Source organism: Rutidosis leptorrhynchoides, chromosome 7, assembly GCF_046630445.1.
Source record: "Rutidosis leptorrhynchoides isolate AG116_Rl617_1_P2 chromosome 7, CSIRO_AGI_Rlap_v1, whole genome shotgun sequence".
Classification (NCBI taxonomy): domain Eukaryota; kingdom Viridiplantae; phylum Streptophyta; class Magnoliopsida; order Asterales; family Asteraceae; genus Rutidosis; species Rutidosis leptorrhynchoides.
Genome location: NC_092339.1, coordinates 378674011 through 378691233, shown reverse-complemented (window position 1 = coordinate 378691233; position 17223 = coordinate 378674011). Strand labels below are relative to the sequence as shown.

General features: G+C 35.7%; 2 protein-coding genes across 3 annotated transcripts in view; one reads left to right on the top strand and one right to left on the bottom strand.

Annotated features, from left to right (window-relative positions):
- The first annotated feature begins 450 nt into the window (after positions 1-450).
- On the top strand, positions 451-1734 carry LOC139858756 (uncharacterized). Of its 2 annotated transcripts, XM_071847593.1 has the most exons (3): positions 451-589; positions 711-1288; positions 1568-1734. In XM_071847593.1, exons 1-3 carry the CDS (start codon positions 530-532, stop codon positions 1569-1571), a joined length of 642 nt encoding a protein of 213 aa, XP_071703694.1. In that variant the 5' UTR covers positions 451-529; the 3' UTR covers positions 1572-1734. The 2 variants fall into 2 exon arrangements, with proteins under 2 accessions (XP_071703694.1, XP_071703693.1); XM_071847592.1 differs by lacking the exon at positions 1568-1734 and having other exon boundaries at positions 711-1460.
- A 482-nt stretch (positions 1735-2216) lies between these two features.
- LOC139860554 (zinc finger BED domain-containing protein DAYSLEEPER-like) overlaps positions 2217-17223 on the bottom strand; it is a 49546-nt gene continuing 34539 nt past the window's right edge. Inside the window, exons 2-3 of the mRNA XM_071849304.1 lie at positions 2432-2607; positions 2217-2317 (exon numbers count right to left, since the gene is read on the bottom strand). Coding sequence (XP_071705405.1) covers positions 2217-2317; positions 2432-2607 — 277 coding nt within the window. The remainder of the gene's footprint in view (positions 2318-2431; positions 2608-17223) is intronic.

Sequence of the window (17223 nt, the reverse complement as noted above, 5' to 3'; positions counted from 1 at the left end):
GTTTTAGTGGTAAATGCTACTGTTTCCTACGACCACTTCATGTTTAAATTTAAAAACATTAAAAAATATTTGATGTTTGTCAATGTGTTGAAAGATATTTGTATATTTGATGCATGTATAATATCTTTTTTTAACGCATGTATAATTATATAATAATATACTCCATCTGTCTCAAATCTATTGTCCCAAGACAAAAAAATACGCAGTTTTAGAAAAATCCACTAACTTCATTCTCTACCAATAATATATCTTCTCTCCAGATTAACCTCTTTTGATTGGTTGAAAAGGAATCTGGACAATTAATTTAAAACATCCCAAATAGATTAATGGACAATAGATTTAGGACGGAGGGAGTATGTATATATATATATATATATATATATATATATATATATTGACTTAAATGAAATATAAATAACCGAACAAAGCAACAATTTTTGCATATGAGAAATAGATACCCCACACTCAACCCTGAAATAAATAAATACAAACAATCCCAGAAGATAAAGTTGATCGGAATATTCTGAATATGAAGCTTGTTTGGTCACCGGAAATTGCAGCGAAAGCTTTCATGGACACCGTTAAATCCGTAACTACTTAATTCCTTTTATACTAATAATAGCATATCTAGTATCATTTCATATTATGTATACATTAAATTGTATCAATTCAACCAGGTCTCTAATTTATTTATGTTCTTGCTTACAAAGTGTGAGCTTTATGAAGGATCAAGCGTGGCGGAGTTAATATCGGCGATGGCAGCCGGTTGGAACGCAAAACTGATCGTTGAAACATGGTCACGTGGTGGTGTGACAACAACAAGCATTGGTCTCGCAATAGCAACTTCTCACACGTGCGGAAGACACGTGTGCATAGTTCCCGATCAGGATTCGAAAAAAGAGTACACCGCCGCCATGGAAAAGGCGGGAATGTCGCCGGAAGTTATAGTCGGAGAACCGGAGGATGCGGTGAAGGAAATGGTAGTTGATTTCTTGGTGGTTGATTCTCGGAGAAATAATTTCGGTCGGATTGTTAAAGCGGCAAAATTCGGCAACCGTGGGGCGGTGGTGGTTATCAAGAATGCAAGTTTGAAGGTGGCGGAGTTGGGGAGTTTGTTTGACGGTGGTTCACGGCGGATTGTGAGGTCGGTTTTCTTGCCGGTGGGGAAAGGTTTAGATATTGCTCACGTGGCGGCGGGTGAAGTCGGGTCGGGTTCGGATAAAGTGAAAAATAGTAGGTGGATCAGGCGGGTTGATAGGCAATCTGGTGAAGAATTTGTGATCCGAAAGTAATATGGTTTTTCAATTTTTTTGTGGGTTAAAATTAGACCTGGCAAACGAGTCGAGATGGGTCGGGTTGGGTCAAAGATCAAATGGGTTTGGGTCGAAACGGGTCATGGGTCGAAACGGGTCGAAATTAAAATGGGTCAAACGGGTTGGGTCAGACCCGGGTCGGGTTGGGTCAAGACCCGGGTCGGTTGGGTCGAGCTAGTAATTTTTTTTTTTTTTGCTTTGTATTTTTTGATATTACATCCTTGATATTGTTTTTTTCTTTTCTTTTTGTCTAGATAATTTCTCAACAAGTGGTATAACAAGCGAGTGATCCATCTTGAGTTTAGAAACACAAGTGGGAGTATTAATATTAGGAATCTCACTGACAATTAGTTGTTCCCATTCTTTTGTTATACGTTCTGTTATTTTATCTTGTTTATTTTGTAATGAAAATAAATAAATTGAGCAACATAATCACATTTCAGATAGACATAAGCACATTTCAGATAGACGCAAGGGACGTGCTACTTATTTTGTAATGAAAATAAATTTGAGTTTACAATCAAGGTTAATTTCGCATAAATTTATTACTATGATTTATCACTCGTGTTTTGTAATTCCTTCTAAGTTTTATAACAATGGCTTACGACTATCAACAAGGTTTGAGGAAATACTCTACGACTATATGACTCTTCATCCTAATTCAGAGGATTATCGACCAAAGATATCTTAACACTCCAAAACGCTCCAATATATTGAGAAACTAACTAGGAAATCATGAAAAAAACATTAATAAAAACAATACCACATTGATAGTCCACATTACAATAAGCATATAGGTAATCCAAGTCTAGTAATGAAAACATACTTCTAAGACATGCTTAGATCCATCAAAACTCCAAAACAAACAACTTTTACTTGTAAAAAACAAAGCCGGTTAACAATTTAACATTGATATATGTTACTTTCAAGAGTTGGGATGAGCGCTTCTATATCTTCTATTAGTTGTTCTTCATCCACTCCATCTTCATCCGAGTCATCTTCGTCTACACATTAAAAAAAACATATCAAAGTCTAATAGAAACATAAACCTTAAATAATTTAAATATAAAAAGATATTGAATATTAATGGAATAAAAATATGAAATAGTGTAGACTACCATCTAAATCGAACAACCAATCGCGAGTGCATAACAAAGCCTCGGCATTTTTCGACAATAATGAACTTCTACATTTACTTATTATTTGACCCCCAATGCTAAAAGATGACTCGGAGGCAACTGTAGTAATCGGGATGCTCAATATATCACGAGCCATAAGCGCTAATTGGGGATACCTGTAGCGACCCCGACAAATCGTCAATTGACGGCTCCGTCTACTTAGGTCCCATTACATGGTCATAAGTCTTTAAGACAAAGTTTGACCGAAAATATGTCGCATTCATTTCATAAGTGTGGATGTTTCAAAGTTTACAAAAGTAGTTTCCATAACTAGTACATAACGATGTTTAAAGTACGAATGAAACACGTGCGACACAGTTTAAAGTAGTCAAAAGACGCTCCACATATGCAAGTATACTCGACATCCAAAGCAAGTATCAAAAAGAACGAGCGGAAGCATGTATCACCTAATGTTCAAGGACCTGAGAAAAACATAGAAATCTGTCAACGAAAACGTTGGTGAAATCATAGGTTTAAGTAAGTGAGTGAGTAAAAGTAAGTCGAACCACAAGATTTGCATCATAGATAAATAGTAATACATTCTAAAAGTTAATATTCACAAGCACCCAATTATCAAAGCTTAACGTTTCCATCATTAGTACCCCATCACAATAGTGTTAGAACATACACCGTTTTCCGAAAATATATTTCATCCGAATAACGGTAGCGAACCGTCCGAATGAGGGTTTGTCAAACCCATATGGCCATATAACATAAGTTCTCGCTTACACCGTCAAGTGTAACTAATGATAATCGAATTGAGGATTTTCGTTCTAAACTCGTATGTAGAATGTTTGTTTTCGTGTACTTGTGTTCACTTAGTTAAAAGAAGCGTTTATGTTTTCTCATCCCAAAAGTAAGTTCAAAGGAGTAAAAAGTGGGACTATGATCTCACCTTGAGCGCAAGAGTAAATAAGTACTTCGACAAGTAACGTGTGCAAAGAACAATGCTAGTCTTGACCTAAACAAATAGGTTGTATCAATATTGATAATCATGTTTGATCAAAGAAGTTCAATTAGTCCTATGGCTCGTTAAGACTTGATTATGTAGCATGTGAATCAAATTGTCAAGTTTCATGCAAGATACAAGTATAGAAAACAAGTTAGGAAGGTTGCATAATCATTTGGTTAAGTTTGACAAAAAGTCAAACTGTGGTCGGGTCAAAGTCAACGAAAAAGTCAACATGTTCGGGTCGGGTCCCGAACTATTTTTCTGTGCTAATTATTCATATATAAGCATGTTAGAACAAGTTGCATGTGAATTGGAGGTCCGTAGCATGCCAAACATTTTCCGTATATTGGACATGGAGGTCAGAAACTGGACACGGCTTATGCCGCGCCGCGGCCCCAAATTGTCGCGCCGCGACAATACACGGGAGCTGGTACCTGGCCAGTTTCAGTTTTTCTAAGTCCAAACCAAAATCTTTTCATGCACAAAACACAAACCGTAACCACTTAGAACTCGCACCTTATATCGTTGGAAAGCTCTTTTAACAAGGAATACAACTAAACACGTTTCACCAACCGAAAGCATTATTTGCAAAAACTGACTTTTCAAATCAAAAGATCAATCAATGCACACATTTAATGCTTCAAATTTTATAGGTGCACATTTATGATTTGAGCATTTAATGAATACATACAACACGCCGTTTTGTAGATAATCAAGCATACAATACAACCAAATACTTACCAACAATAATTAATGGCATTCAATTCATCAAATATTCATTTCAAGCTTATCAAACCCTAACTCAAATTCACCAAATTCACTAATCAAGTTTATGGAGCTTTCTCAAGCAACCTACACGTCAAATTGAAGCTAGTGATACTAGGAACACATTTAATACATGCATTTATAACATTTAACAATATTCAAGCAACCAAATCGCCAAATCAAACACACCAAAGTTCATATTCAAGCTAGTTACTTCAAATAACGAAATCGAGCATATAAATCATATAATCATGTTAGACTTGAGCCATAGACACTAATTAACAACTTTATAACTTAAAAATATCAAGAACACAAAATCTAGTGATTTTAGAAAGTTACCCAATTGTAATGAAATCGGTATGGAATCGAAGAGTAAGTTGCAAGGATTCCAAATATGTAATTTGTTTTGCAAGACACCCGCTAGCTTGGATTTAGATGATGATTCTTTGTTTGAAGATTTAAGAGAAAAATGGAAAGTATAGAAAGAAAAGGAAAATGAAATGGAAAAGAAAGAGAAGGTGGGTTGACTAGTCAAATGCTAGTCACCACTTTGGCACTTTGGCGAAACTAGTCCCTCGAGTTCGGTTGCGGGTGCGTGCATTACCTAAACGAGATATTTTTAAAACGCGTTTTAACGAGGGATGTCATAAACAAATAAGGGAATTTAAATAGTTAAACGGAAAAGTAAACGGAAAAAGGCGGGATGTTACATTACCTACTCCTTAAAAGAAATTTCGTCCCGAAATTTAAGTAGGTGTAGTAGTCGTTGTTTCTTCCTCGAATTTTGAGTTTCCGGAATCGGGAATAAGTGAGGGTATTTCTTTTGCATTTGATCTTGCCTTTCCCAAGTAAACTCGGGTCCCCTTTTGGCATTCCAACGGACTTTAACAATCGGAATTCGGCTTTGTTTCAATGTCTTGACGGAGGTGTCCACAATTTCAACCGGTTCCTCCACAAAATGAAGTTTGTCATAAATAGTAAGTTCCTCGAGAGGGATGACGATATCGGGTTCGGCAAGACACTTTTTCAAGTTAGATACATGGAAGGTAGGATGAACGGAGTTCAATTGAGGTGGAAGATCTAAACGATAAGCAACGGTTCCAATACGCTCCAAGATTTCGAAAGGACCAATATACCGCGGATTTAATTTCCCACATTTTCCAAAACGAATGACACATTTCCAAGGTGCGACTTTTAACATTACGCGGTCACCGACTTGAAATTCAAGGTCGTTGCGTCTTTTGTCGGTATAGCACTTTTGACGACTCCGGGCCGTCCGAAGTCTATCTCAGATTTGTACGATCTTCTCGGTGGTTTCGTGAATGAGTTCGGGTCCGGTGATTTGCACGTCGCCTACCTCAGCCCAACAAAGAGGTGAACGACATTTTCGGCCGTATAGCGCTTCAAAAGGTGCGTCCTTAATACTCGCGTGATAACTATTGTTGTAAGAGAACTCGGCGAGAGGTAAGTGCTTGTCCCAAGCTTTTCCAAAATCAACCACGCAAGCTCGTAACATGTCCTCCAAGGTTTGAATTGTGCGTTTGCTTTGTCCATCGGTTTGAGGATGATATGCGGTGCTCATGTCTAAACGCGTTCCCAACGCTTCTTGCAAGGTACGCCAAAATCTAGAAACAAAACGGCCATCTCGGTCGAAGATAATCGATAAAGGTACACCGTGTCGGGATACGATCTCCTTGATGTAAAGTTGTGCAAGTTTCTCCATTTTGTCCGTTTCTTTCATGGCAAGGAAGTGTGCGGATTTGGTGAGACGGTCAACAATAACCCAAATAGTATCATAACAGCCCGACGTTTTTGGTAGCTTGGTGATAAAATCCATCGTTATCCTTTCCCACTTCCATTGCGGGATTTCGGGTTGTTGAAGTAACCCGGACGGTCTTTGGTGTTCGGCTTTGACTTTAGAGCAAGTTAAACACTTGGCAACGTAAGTAGCAACATCCTTTTTAATGTTCGGCCACCAATATTGTTGTTTAAGGTCGTGGTACATCTTATTGGCACCGGGGTGAATCGAATATCGTGACTTATGGGCTTCATCTAAAATAAGGTTCCGTAGGTCCCCATATCTAGGCACCCAAATCCTTCCGGCGAAATATCAGAGTCCGGTCTCCCTAATTTCGAATCGAGAGACGAGAATGTTCAAAAGCTCGTGTGAAACGTTTTCATCCTTGAGAGCCTCATCTTGGGCTACCCGAATTTGGCTATTAAGGTTTGTGTGGATGGTGATGTTTAAGGCTCGGACACGAAGAGGCACCGCTCTTTCTTTTCGACTTAAGGCGTCGGCTACTACATTTGCCTTTCCGGGATGGTAACGAAGCTTGCAATCGTAATAGTTTAAGGTTTCAATCCACCTTCGTTGTCTCATGTTTAGTTGCTTTTGATCGAAGATGTGTTGGAGACTTTTGTGATCGGTAAAGATAGTACTCTTGGTTCCATAAAGATAGTGTTTCCACATTTTAAGTGCAAAGACAACGGCTTCGAGTTCGAGATCATGTGTCGTGTAGCTTCGTTCATGAATTTTGAGTTGTCGAGAAGCATAAGAAATGACTTTCGTTCGTTGCATCAACACACACCCAAAACCATGTTTCGAGGCATCGCAATACAGAACAAAATCATCGTTGCCATCGGGAAGTGACAAGATAGGAGCGGTGGTTAGCTTCGTTTTCAAGATTTGAAATGCGGATTCTTGTTCGGTTGCCCAAACGAATTTTCTTCCCTTATGAGTTAACGCGGTTAGAGGACGAGCGACCAAAGAGAAATCTTTGATGAATCTACGATAGTATCCGGCGAGACCCAAGAATTGACGAATGTGAGTAGGAGTAATAGGAGTCTCCCATTTACTAATGGCTTAGATTTTTGATGGATCGACTTTAATACCTTGGTCACTTACAACATGACCAAGAAATTGAACTTCCTTCAACCAAAATTCACACTTGGAGAATTTGGCATAGAGTCGTTCTTGTCTTAAAAGTTCAAGCACAAATCGGAGGTGTTCCTCGTGTTCTTCTTCGCTTTTAGAATAGACCAAAATATCATCGATGAACACGATAACGAATTTGTCGAGGTACGGTTTGCACACGCGGTTCATAAGATCCATGAACACCGCCGGTGCGTTAGTGAGACCAAATGGCATTACAAGGAATTCATAACTACCATAGTGAGTCCGGAAAGCAGTTTTGGAGACATCTTCCCCCTTAACCCTTAGTTGATGATAACCCGAACGGAGATCGATTTTTGAATATACACAAGAACCTTGTAGTTGATCAAAGAGGTCATCGATGCGAGGAAGAGGATATCGGTTCTTAACCGTCAATTTGTTTAGTTCACGATAATCAATGCACATTCGTAGGGATCCATCTTTCTTCTTAACGAATAAAATCGGAGCGCCCCATGGTGAATGGCTAGGTTGGATAAAACCACGGTCAAGTAGTTCTTGAATTTGACTTTGCAATTCTTGCAATTCGGATGGAGCGAGTCTATATGGTGCACGTGCTACGGGTGCGGCTCCCGGAATAAGATCGATTTGAAATTCTACCGGTCGATGAGGTGGAAGACCCGGTAATTCGTCGGGAAATACATCGGAAAAGTCACTAACAATTGGCACATCATCGATGCATTTTTCATCGGCTTCGACTTTCTTAACGTGAGCAAGGATCGCGAAACAACCCTTACGGAGTAATTTTCTAACTTTAAGGCACGAAACGAGATGGAGTCCGGTGCAATTCTTGTCGCCATAGACAATCAATGGTTCACCATTCTCGATAGGAATTCGGTTTGCGTGAAGATCGCAAAGAATGTGAGATTTATTTTTGACCATCCAATTCATACCTATTATTACATCAAAACTCATTAGTTCCATGGGTATCAAGTCAATTTCAAATTCATTACCCAAAATGTTTAACGTACACCCCCGGTAATATATGTCGGCACTTAACAGTTTTCCTTCGGCCACTTCGATGGAATAAGTAGTATCTAAGGGGTGTGGTGGAGTGCAAAGAGTAGGAGCCAAAGTCTTGGACACGAAACATTTATCGGCACCCGAATCGAATAAGCAAGTAACATAAGAGTTGTTGAGAAGAAACGTACCTGTGACTAGTTCATTGTCATCTCGGGCTTCCTCGGTGTTAATGTTGAAGGCTCGGCCGCGTGTGTTGGGGTTGGCTTTCTTCTTCGGGCATTCGTTCCTATAATGGCCCGTTTGGTCACATTCATAACAAGTGACCGTCTTTGGAGGATTGGGCCCCTTTCGAGCGACGGGAGCGGCGCTTGTGCAATTGTTGGCCTTGTGACCAACTCTTTGGCATCGGTGACAAATTAGCTTGCCACATTCACCCGAGTGGTGCTTGTGACATTTGTTGCAAAAAGGTTGAGTTCCGGCATAACCTTTCTTGCCGTCATTGGTGAAAGGCTTTTTGGTGAAGGTGTTGTTGTTGTAGTTGCTTGATGGAGTGGCTTCCCATTTCCTTTTGTTGCCACCCGATTTGTCCTCGGCCTTAGGATCCGGCACTACGATTTCATCAACCGTTTCGATCAATTGGCGGGCCATGTTCAAAGCGGCTTGATGATTAGCGGGTTTGGAGGACATCACACCTTGTTTGATGCTCTTTGGAAGACTATCCATATAGAGTTCAACCCTTTGAGATTCGGGGTTCACGAGATTAGGACACATCAAGGATAATTCGGCGAAATGTTGATTATAAGCTTTGAGATCTTTCCCGACCGCCTTTAAAGCTCTTAGCTCTTGTTCGAGCTTTCGGGTTTCTTCGCGAGGGAAATATTCAACAATCATCTTTTCCCTTAAATCGGCCCAAGAGAGGGCATGAGCTTCATCGGTACCCACCGATTGAACATAGGTGTTCCACCACGTGAGGGCGACACCGGCGAAAGTGTGAGTGGAGTATTTGACCTTGTCTTGGTCCCGACAATCGCTTATGCTAAAGACGGCCTCCGTTTGTTCGAACCATCGAGTAAGAGTAACCGATCCCCCGATTCCATCATAAGTGTGAGGTTTACACCCCATAAAAGCCTTGTAGGAGCACCCTTCTCTAGAGTTACCGGCTCCTTGGTTGTTGTAGTTGTGGTTGTTGTTATTGTTGTTGTTGGAGGAGTGGCCAGCCATGGCCTCCTCTACGGCGGTGGCCACCATTCGTTGTAGTGCTTGTTCGGGAGTTTCATGGCGTGGCACGCGACGAGGAGGCATTGTTCCTTCAAAAAAAAAGAATACCGTTGGTTAGTATTCTAAATAATACTAACCGTGATATGTGTAACATGCCGCCTTTTTCCGTTTACTTTTCCGTTATACTATTTTAAATTCCGTTATGTATTTATAACATCATCCGTTAATACGCGTTTTAAAATATCTCATTTAGGTAATTCACGCACCCGAATGAAACTAGAGGGACCATTGTTGCCAAGAGAACAAAGAGGTGACTAGGTCAACTAGTCAACCCTTCACTCTCATCCATTCATTAATTCCCTTTTCTTTTTCCATTTTCTTCACTACTTTCTTATTTTCTCTCAAAACACCATTTCAAAGAATCATCATCTAAATCCAAGCTAGCGGGTGTCTTGCAAAACAAATTACATATTTGGAATCCTTGCAACTTCCTCTTCGATTCCATACCAATTTCATCAAGTTTGGGTAACTTTCTAAAATCACTAGATTTTGTGTTCTTGATGTTTTTAACTTATAAGTTGTTAATTAGTGTCTATGGCTCAGGTCTAGCATGAATATATGATTTATATGTTCGATTTCGTTATTTGAAGTAACTAGCTTGAATATGAACTTTGATGTCTTTGATTTGGTGATTTGGTTGTTTGAATGTTGTTAAATGTTATAAATGCATGTATTAAATGTGTTGCTAACATCACTAGCTTCAACTTGATGTGTAGGTTGCTTGACAACACACCATAAACTTGATTAGTGATTTTGGTAAATTTGAGTTAGGGTTTGATAAGCTTGAAATGAATATTTGATGCATTGAATGCCATGAATTATTGTTAGTAAGTAGTTAGTTGTATTGTATGCTCGATTACCTACAAAATGGCGTGTTGTATGTATGCATTAAATGCCTGAATCATAAATGTGCACTTATCAAATTTGAGTATTAAATGTGTGCATTGATTGATCATTTGATTTGAAAAGTCGGTTATTGCAAATAATGTTTTCGGTGGGTGAAATGTGCTTAGTTGTCTTCCTTGTCAAAAGAGCTTTCCAACGATATAAGGTGCGAGTCATAAGTGTTTACGGTTTGTGATTTGTGTTCGTTCGAAGTTCAGAAAAAGACTTGAACAATTGAAACTGACCAGGTACCAGCACTCGTTAAATGCCGCGGCTCGGCAGCCTTGGGTCGCTGCGCGACCTAAGGCGTGTTCAGGTTCTGACCTACATGTCAATTATATGAAAAATGTTTGGCACCCTATGGACCTCCGATTCACATGAGACTTGTTCTAACATGCTTATATATGAATAAAAACCTCAGAAAAATAGTTCGGGACCCGACCCGAACGCGTTGACTTTTCGTTGACTTTGACCGACCAAAGTTTGACTTTTTGTCAAACTTAACCAAATGATTACGCAATCTTTCTAACATGATTCTATAATAGAATCTTGCATGAAACTTGGTAATTTGATTCACATACTACATAATCGAGTCGTATTGAGCCATAGGACTAATTGAACATCTTTAACCAATCGTGACTATCGTTATTGATACAACCTATTTGTTTAGGTCAAGACTAGCATTGTTCTTTGCACACGTTACTTGTCGAAGTATTTAATTACTCTTGCGCTCAAGGTGAGATCATAGTCCCACTTTTTATTCTTTTGAACTTACTTTTGGGATGAGAAAACATAAACGCTTCTTTTAACTAAGAGAACACAAGTACATGAAAACAAACATTCTACATACAAGTTAGAACAAAATCCTCAATTCGATTATCATTAGTTACACTTGTAGGGTGTAAGTGTAGGCGTGAACTTATGTTGTATGGCCATATGGGTTTGACAAACCCTCATTCGGACGGTTCGCTACCGTTATTCGGATGAAATATATTTTTGGGAAACAGTGTATGTTCTAACACTATTGTGATGGGGTACTATGGAAGGAAACGTTAAGCCTTGATAATTGGGTGCTCGTGAATATTAACTTTTAGAATGTATTACTATTTATCAATGATGCAAATCTTGTGGTTCGACTTACTTTTACTCACTTACTTACTTAAACCTATGATTTCACCAACGTTTTCGTTGACAGATTTCTATGTTTTTCTCAAGTCCTTGAACATTAGGTGATACATGCTTCTGCTCATTCTTTTGATACTTGCTTTAGATGTCGAGTATACTTGCATATGTGGAGCGTCTTTTGACTACTTTAAACTGTGTTGCACGTGTTTCATTTGTACTTTAAACATCGTTATGTACTAGTTATGGAAACTACTTTTGTAAACTTTGAAACATCCACACTTATGAAATGAATGCGACATATTTTCAGTCAAACTTTGTCTTAAAGACTTATGACCATGTAATGGGACCTACGTAGACGGCGCCGTCAAACATGATTTGGTCGGGTCGCTACAGATGGTATCAGAGCCTTTGGTTGTAGGGATTTAGAGTTCATTGGTGTCAACCCCGAGTCATAGGGTACATTGGTGAGTCTAGACTACAACCGGCATATAGACTTGAAGTAGGAATTACTTGACTACTTGTGCATTATACTCGAACTCTTCTATCATATCTAATTCTTATTCAATCTTAATCTCACGTTACTCGATTTAATTGACGCGCCACCTTGACTATATGAAATAGTGTCGAATGCACATATGAATTAGGGTAATATAATTTCCGGGATTATATTACGGTGACTCATATGAACATTCCGACATTATGACATAAAGAATTTAAGGCGAGTCAAGGAAAATTTTCTCTCTATCTTTATTCTATATCACGGTTAGTATTATTTAGAATACTAACCAACGGTATTCTTGTGTTTTGAAGGAACAATGCCTCCTCGTCGCGTGCCACGTCATGAGACTCCCGAACAAGCTCTACAACGAATGATAGCCACCGTCGTAGAGGCGGCCATGGCCGATCACTCCACCAACAACAATAACAATAACAATAACAACAACCAAGGGGCCGGTAACTCTAGCAAAGGGTGCTCCTACAAGGCTTTTATGGGGTGCAAACCTCACACTTATGATGGAACCGGTGAAAGGACCCGTTCATATACATTATAAACGATTCACAATAGTTGATTACATTGCGAGGTATTTGACCTCTATATGATACATTTTACAAACATTGCATTCATTTTTAAAAGACAATCTTTCTTTACATCAAAAATTGACAGGTATGCATACCATTTCATAATATCCACTATCCAACTATAAATTGATTTAATAATAATCTTTGATGAACTCAATGACTCGAATGCAACGTTCTTCGAAATATGCTATGAAAGACTCCAAGTAATATCTTTAAAATGAGCAAATGCACAGCGGAAGATTTCTTTAACACCTGAGAATAAACATGATTTAAAGTGTCAACCAAAAGGTTGGTGAGTTCATTAGTTTATCATAATCATTTATTTCCATCATTTTAATAGACCACAAGAATTTCATTTCCAGTTCTCATAAATATACGTCCCATGCATAGAGACAAAAAATAATCATTCATATGGTGAACACCTGGTAACCGACATTAACTAGATACATATAAGAATATCCCCTATCATTCCGGGATCCTCCTTCGGATATGATATAATTTCGAAGTACTAAAGCATCCGGTACTTTGGATGGAGTTTGTTAGGCCCAATAGATCTATCTTTAGGATTCGCGTCAATTAGGGTGTCTGTTCCCTAATTCTTAGATTACCAGACTTAATAAAAAGGGGCATATTCGATTTCGATAATTCAACCATAGAATGTAGTTTCACGTACTTGTGTCTATTTTGTAAATCATTTATAAAACCTGCATGTATTCTCATCCCAAAAATATATATTGCAAAAGCAATTAAAAAGGGAGCAAATGAAATTCACCATACTGTATTTCGTAGTAAAAATACATATAACGTCATTGAACAAGTGCAAGGTTGGCCTCGGATTCACGAACCTAAATTAATTATATATATTTATGTGTTGGTCAATATTTGTCTAACAAATTAGGTCAAGTCATAGTGTACCACAATCCTAATGCTCGAGACTAATATGCAAAAGTCAACAAAAGTAAATTTGACTCAAAATAATTTTCAAAAATCTATACATGATTAATATATAGTTTAAATATCGTCGTTTTATATTTTTAAATATTTTTAAAAGATTTATTATAGTAAATAATATAATTTATTTATTAATAAATAAAATTTTATATTATATTTATATAATAAAATATACTTTTATATATATTAAGTAATAAAATTTATAGGGTTCATTTAATATTATAAAGATAATATGATAGGTATTATTAAAGTAAGTTATTACACGTAGTAAAATATGTTTGTATCAAATATTTATTTGATAAAATAATATCTATAATGATAGTAAGTAAAAGTTGTATAATTTTGTAATAATAATTATTATTATAAAAATATCAATATTTATAATTACTAAGATGACATTATGATAAAACGATAATTCTAATTATGATAACTTTAATATTTACGATAATTTTTAATATTATCTTTAAAATAATAATTCTATTTGAAATAAAAATAATAATGATATTTTATAGTAACAATGACATTTCTATTAAAATGATAATTTTTGTTAAAATGATAGTTTTAATACTAACGATAATTTTAATAATAATAGTAATGATAAAAATAATAAGAACGATAATTTTATCTAAATCAATATCTTATAATATTTTAATTTCATCATGATACTCTTACCCATTATTTCCTAATCGTTTCGTTTAATTGCTTTTAATCGTCTTTTATATCATGTTCGTAATAATGATAATAATAGTAATCAAAATAATTAGGTGTTACAAATATTTGTTTTAGTTACACTAATATTAATAATGATAGTTACTATAACATTATTAACGATAATACTAATAATTATCTTAATGATAATATAGTAATAATAATATTAACAATAACAATAACCATTTTTAAATAATGATATATATATTAATAATGATAATAATAATAATAATACCAATAATAATAATAATAATAATTGGATAATAATAATAATACTAATTATAACTTTAACGATAATAACGATAGTAATAATAAAAAAAATAACAATTTTTTTTTAATGATAAATTCTTTTATTGATAAAGATAATAATAATAATAATAATAATAATAATAATAAGATAAAACTGGAACGACGATAATAACGACGATAATAATAATAATCATTTTTAATGATAATACAAAAATTCGATGGACTATAACTTCAAATCCGTTCATCGAAATCATTCGATATCTAAATGAAAAGTTCTTAATTTTTCGCTAGCTTTCCAACAACATGCATATCTTATACCTTATCTTAGTCGCATATATAACTAATTCAGGATTCAACATAACCTAACTAAAGGCAATATCAAAAGTACAAACATGCATAATCCTATATACTCGAGCACTAGTCAGGGATACACTATTAGTATGTAAAAGTTAAATTATGAGTACTCACGTATCAATATTGAGATTCAATATTGCAGGAAAGGTACGTAGACGCAACGGAGATGATAAATACTATATTGACCTCACGAGCATACCCATGAACCATACCCAATCACCTCTATAGCTATAACCCATAATTTCCTTAATCCAATCCCACTCGAAAAACAATTTCGAAATCACTCGGACAGTACTCTGACGTAATATTTTATGTATACTAATAATATCTTGAAATAATATGGAGTAAATATATATATGTAAATCGATTGAGAGAGTTTAGAGAAAAATATTTTCAAGTTTCTATGAAATAATGAAACCTATTGAATTCTATTTATAATAGATTTTTGAATTATTAAAGTGAATTATTAAAGTATGAATTATTAAAGTGAATTATTAAAGTTTGAATTATTAAAGTGAATTATTAAAGTATGAATTATTAAAGTGAATTATTAAAGTATAAATTATTAAAGTTAAAGTAAAGTAAAAATAAAGTAAAGGTAAAGTTTAAGTATAGTAAAAGTATAAAACTATGTACGTATAATACGTGTATAAATATATATAATATTAATTTAAATCGTTATATATATTTAATAAAATAAAATATAAATATCGTTATCTTTATCATACTGGTTAAGTAATGAGTTGTCAAAAGTGGTTCTAGATATTTATAAAAGTTATATACGTTTTAATAATAAAGTTCTTTTTAAACTGAAAGCGTTTTTGTACGTTTGAAACTAAATTAAATAAATATAATAATTTTGTTTTCCAAAACCAAATATATTTTTAAGAATCATTTTGTTTAAAGGTTAAAATAATGGAATTCGTTATATCATAAAATGTTTTAGAAAAGTAGAATCATATATATTCATAATAGGTTTCAAGTTTTTAAATTACAGTTTGTTGGTGAAGCATGGGATAAAGTTCAAAGGTTAAATAAACGTATGAAATCATCTTAATAAAAAATGTCGAGTTACATAACTTGTCGATATCCAACATCTAAGTTATTTACACTTCACGTTCTTACTTATAAATCACTTTACCATTTTTCGAATGTTGTCAAAAAGAATAGATTTCTTAAATCACAGTGGACCTCATAACATAGACCCGTAATCATATCATAATGTATCTGATAAATCAATCATTTGATATTATCTTCTAATTCCATCGATAAACATATTGAAACAAATACGTTCATGTAAAGTATTATACGTTTAATACTTTATTAATATTCTCAAGTTATAATATATATATATACATATATATACATATTTATTTATATATAACGGTTCGTGAATCGTCGGAATTTGGTTGAGGTTATAATGAATGTATGAACACAATTTAAAATTCTTGAGATTTAACTTAACAAACTTTGCTTATCATGTCGGAATAATATAAAGATAAAGTTTAAATTTGGTTGGAAATTTTCGAGTTGTCACAGTACCTACCCGTTAAAGAAATTTCGTCCCGAAATTTGAGTGGAAAGGCCGTGAATGATAATAAGTATGTTTTCATAATGCATACAGGCTGAAAATTAGAGTTTTATCATCAACGAATAATTTGGATAAACAATCCATTTATATGAAGAGTACGAATGAAGCTAACATAGAAGAGTGAAATGAGTAAGTGTAGATTCATCTTATCATTTGATGTAGATATGATTGATTTCCAGATTTCAAGGGATTTGAAGAAAATCTTTGTAATAAGATTTGATTCTCCGGTAACAAAAGGAATTAAGATCCGCTTTAAATGCGATCGTCCATTTTAATTGTTCTGTCAGAGATTTTCTTATAAATTCTCCTCCTTCGTTTTCTTACAACTCACACCTTCTGTTGATGCATTTTATGCAAGTCCCTAGACATCTACCCAGGTCCATTGCAGGTACAATAGTTTACAGGCCACCATGATCATTCGTTATTATCCTATCCGTGTTTGTATGTGGTTACAGCAACTGCAGGAACGAGATTTGGATGTTTGACTATGTTAGACTTAGTCAGACGTCCGAGTGAAGCCTCACTCGTACGGCTGATAGGCTCATACGCACGGTTGATACTGAGCTAAGTCACAGTTACAACCTAAATGAGAAGACACGAGTGAGTGATCACCCGTACGGCTGATGAAGCCAACTCGTATGTGTGATGGATGAATCGTACGGGTGAGTCAACAGCAGGGGTATATAAAGTCTTATGTTCTTCATTTTAGGTTAAGCCTCTCATTTGTTACACACACTCAGATCTGGTGAGCTCCTCCGATTCTCTCTCAACCCAAATCACCCAGGTGGTGAATAATAGCTCTAGGTGTTGATCTAATCACACTTGATTTAGTTATGGTATGACTAAATTAATCCCAAAAAGCTTAACCTATTTACTAGAGG

Excerpts from the sequence above, each read along its gene's own strand:
- LOC139858756 (XM_071847593.1), top strand. The coding sequence starts at position 530 with ATGAAGCTTGTTTGGTCACCGGAAATTGCAGCGAAAGCTTTCATGGAC. Across the intron at positions 590-710 it reads TCATGGACACCGTTAAATCC|TGTGAGCTTTATGAAGGATC; the intron begins GTAACTACTTAA and ends TTGCTTACAAAG.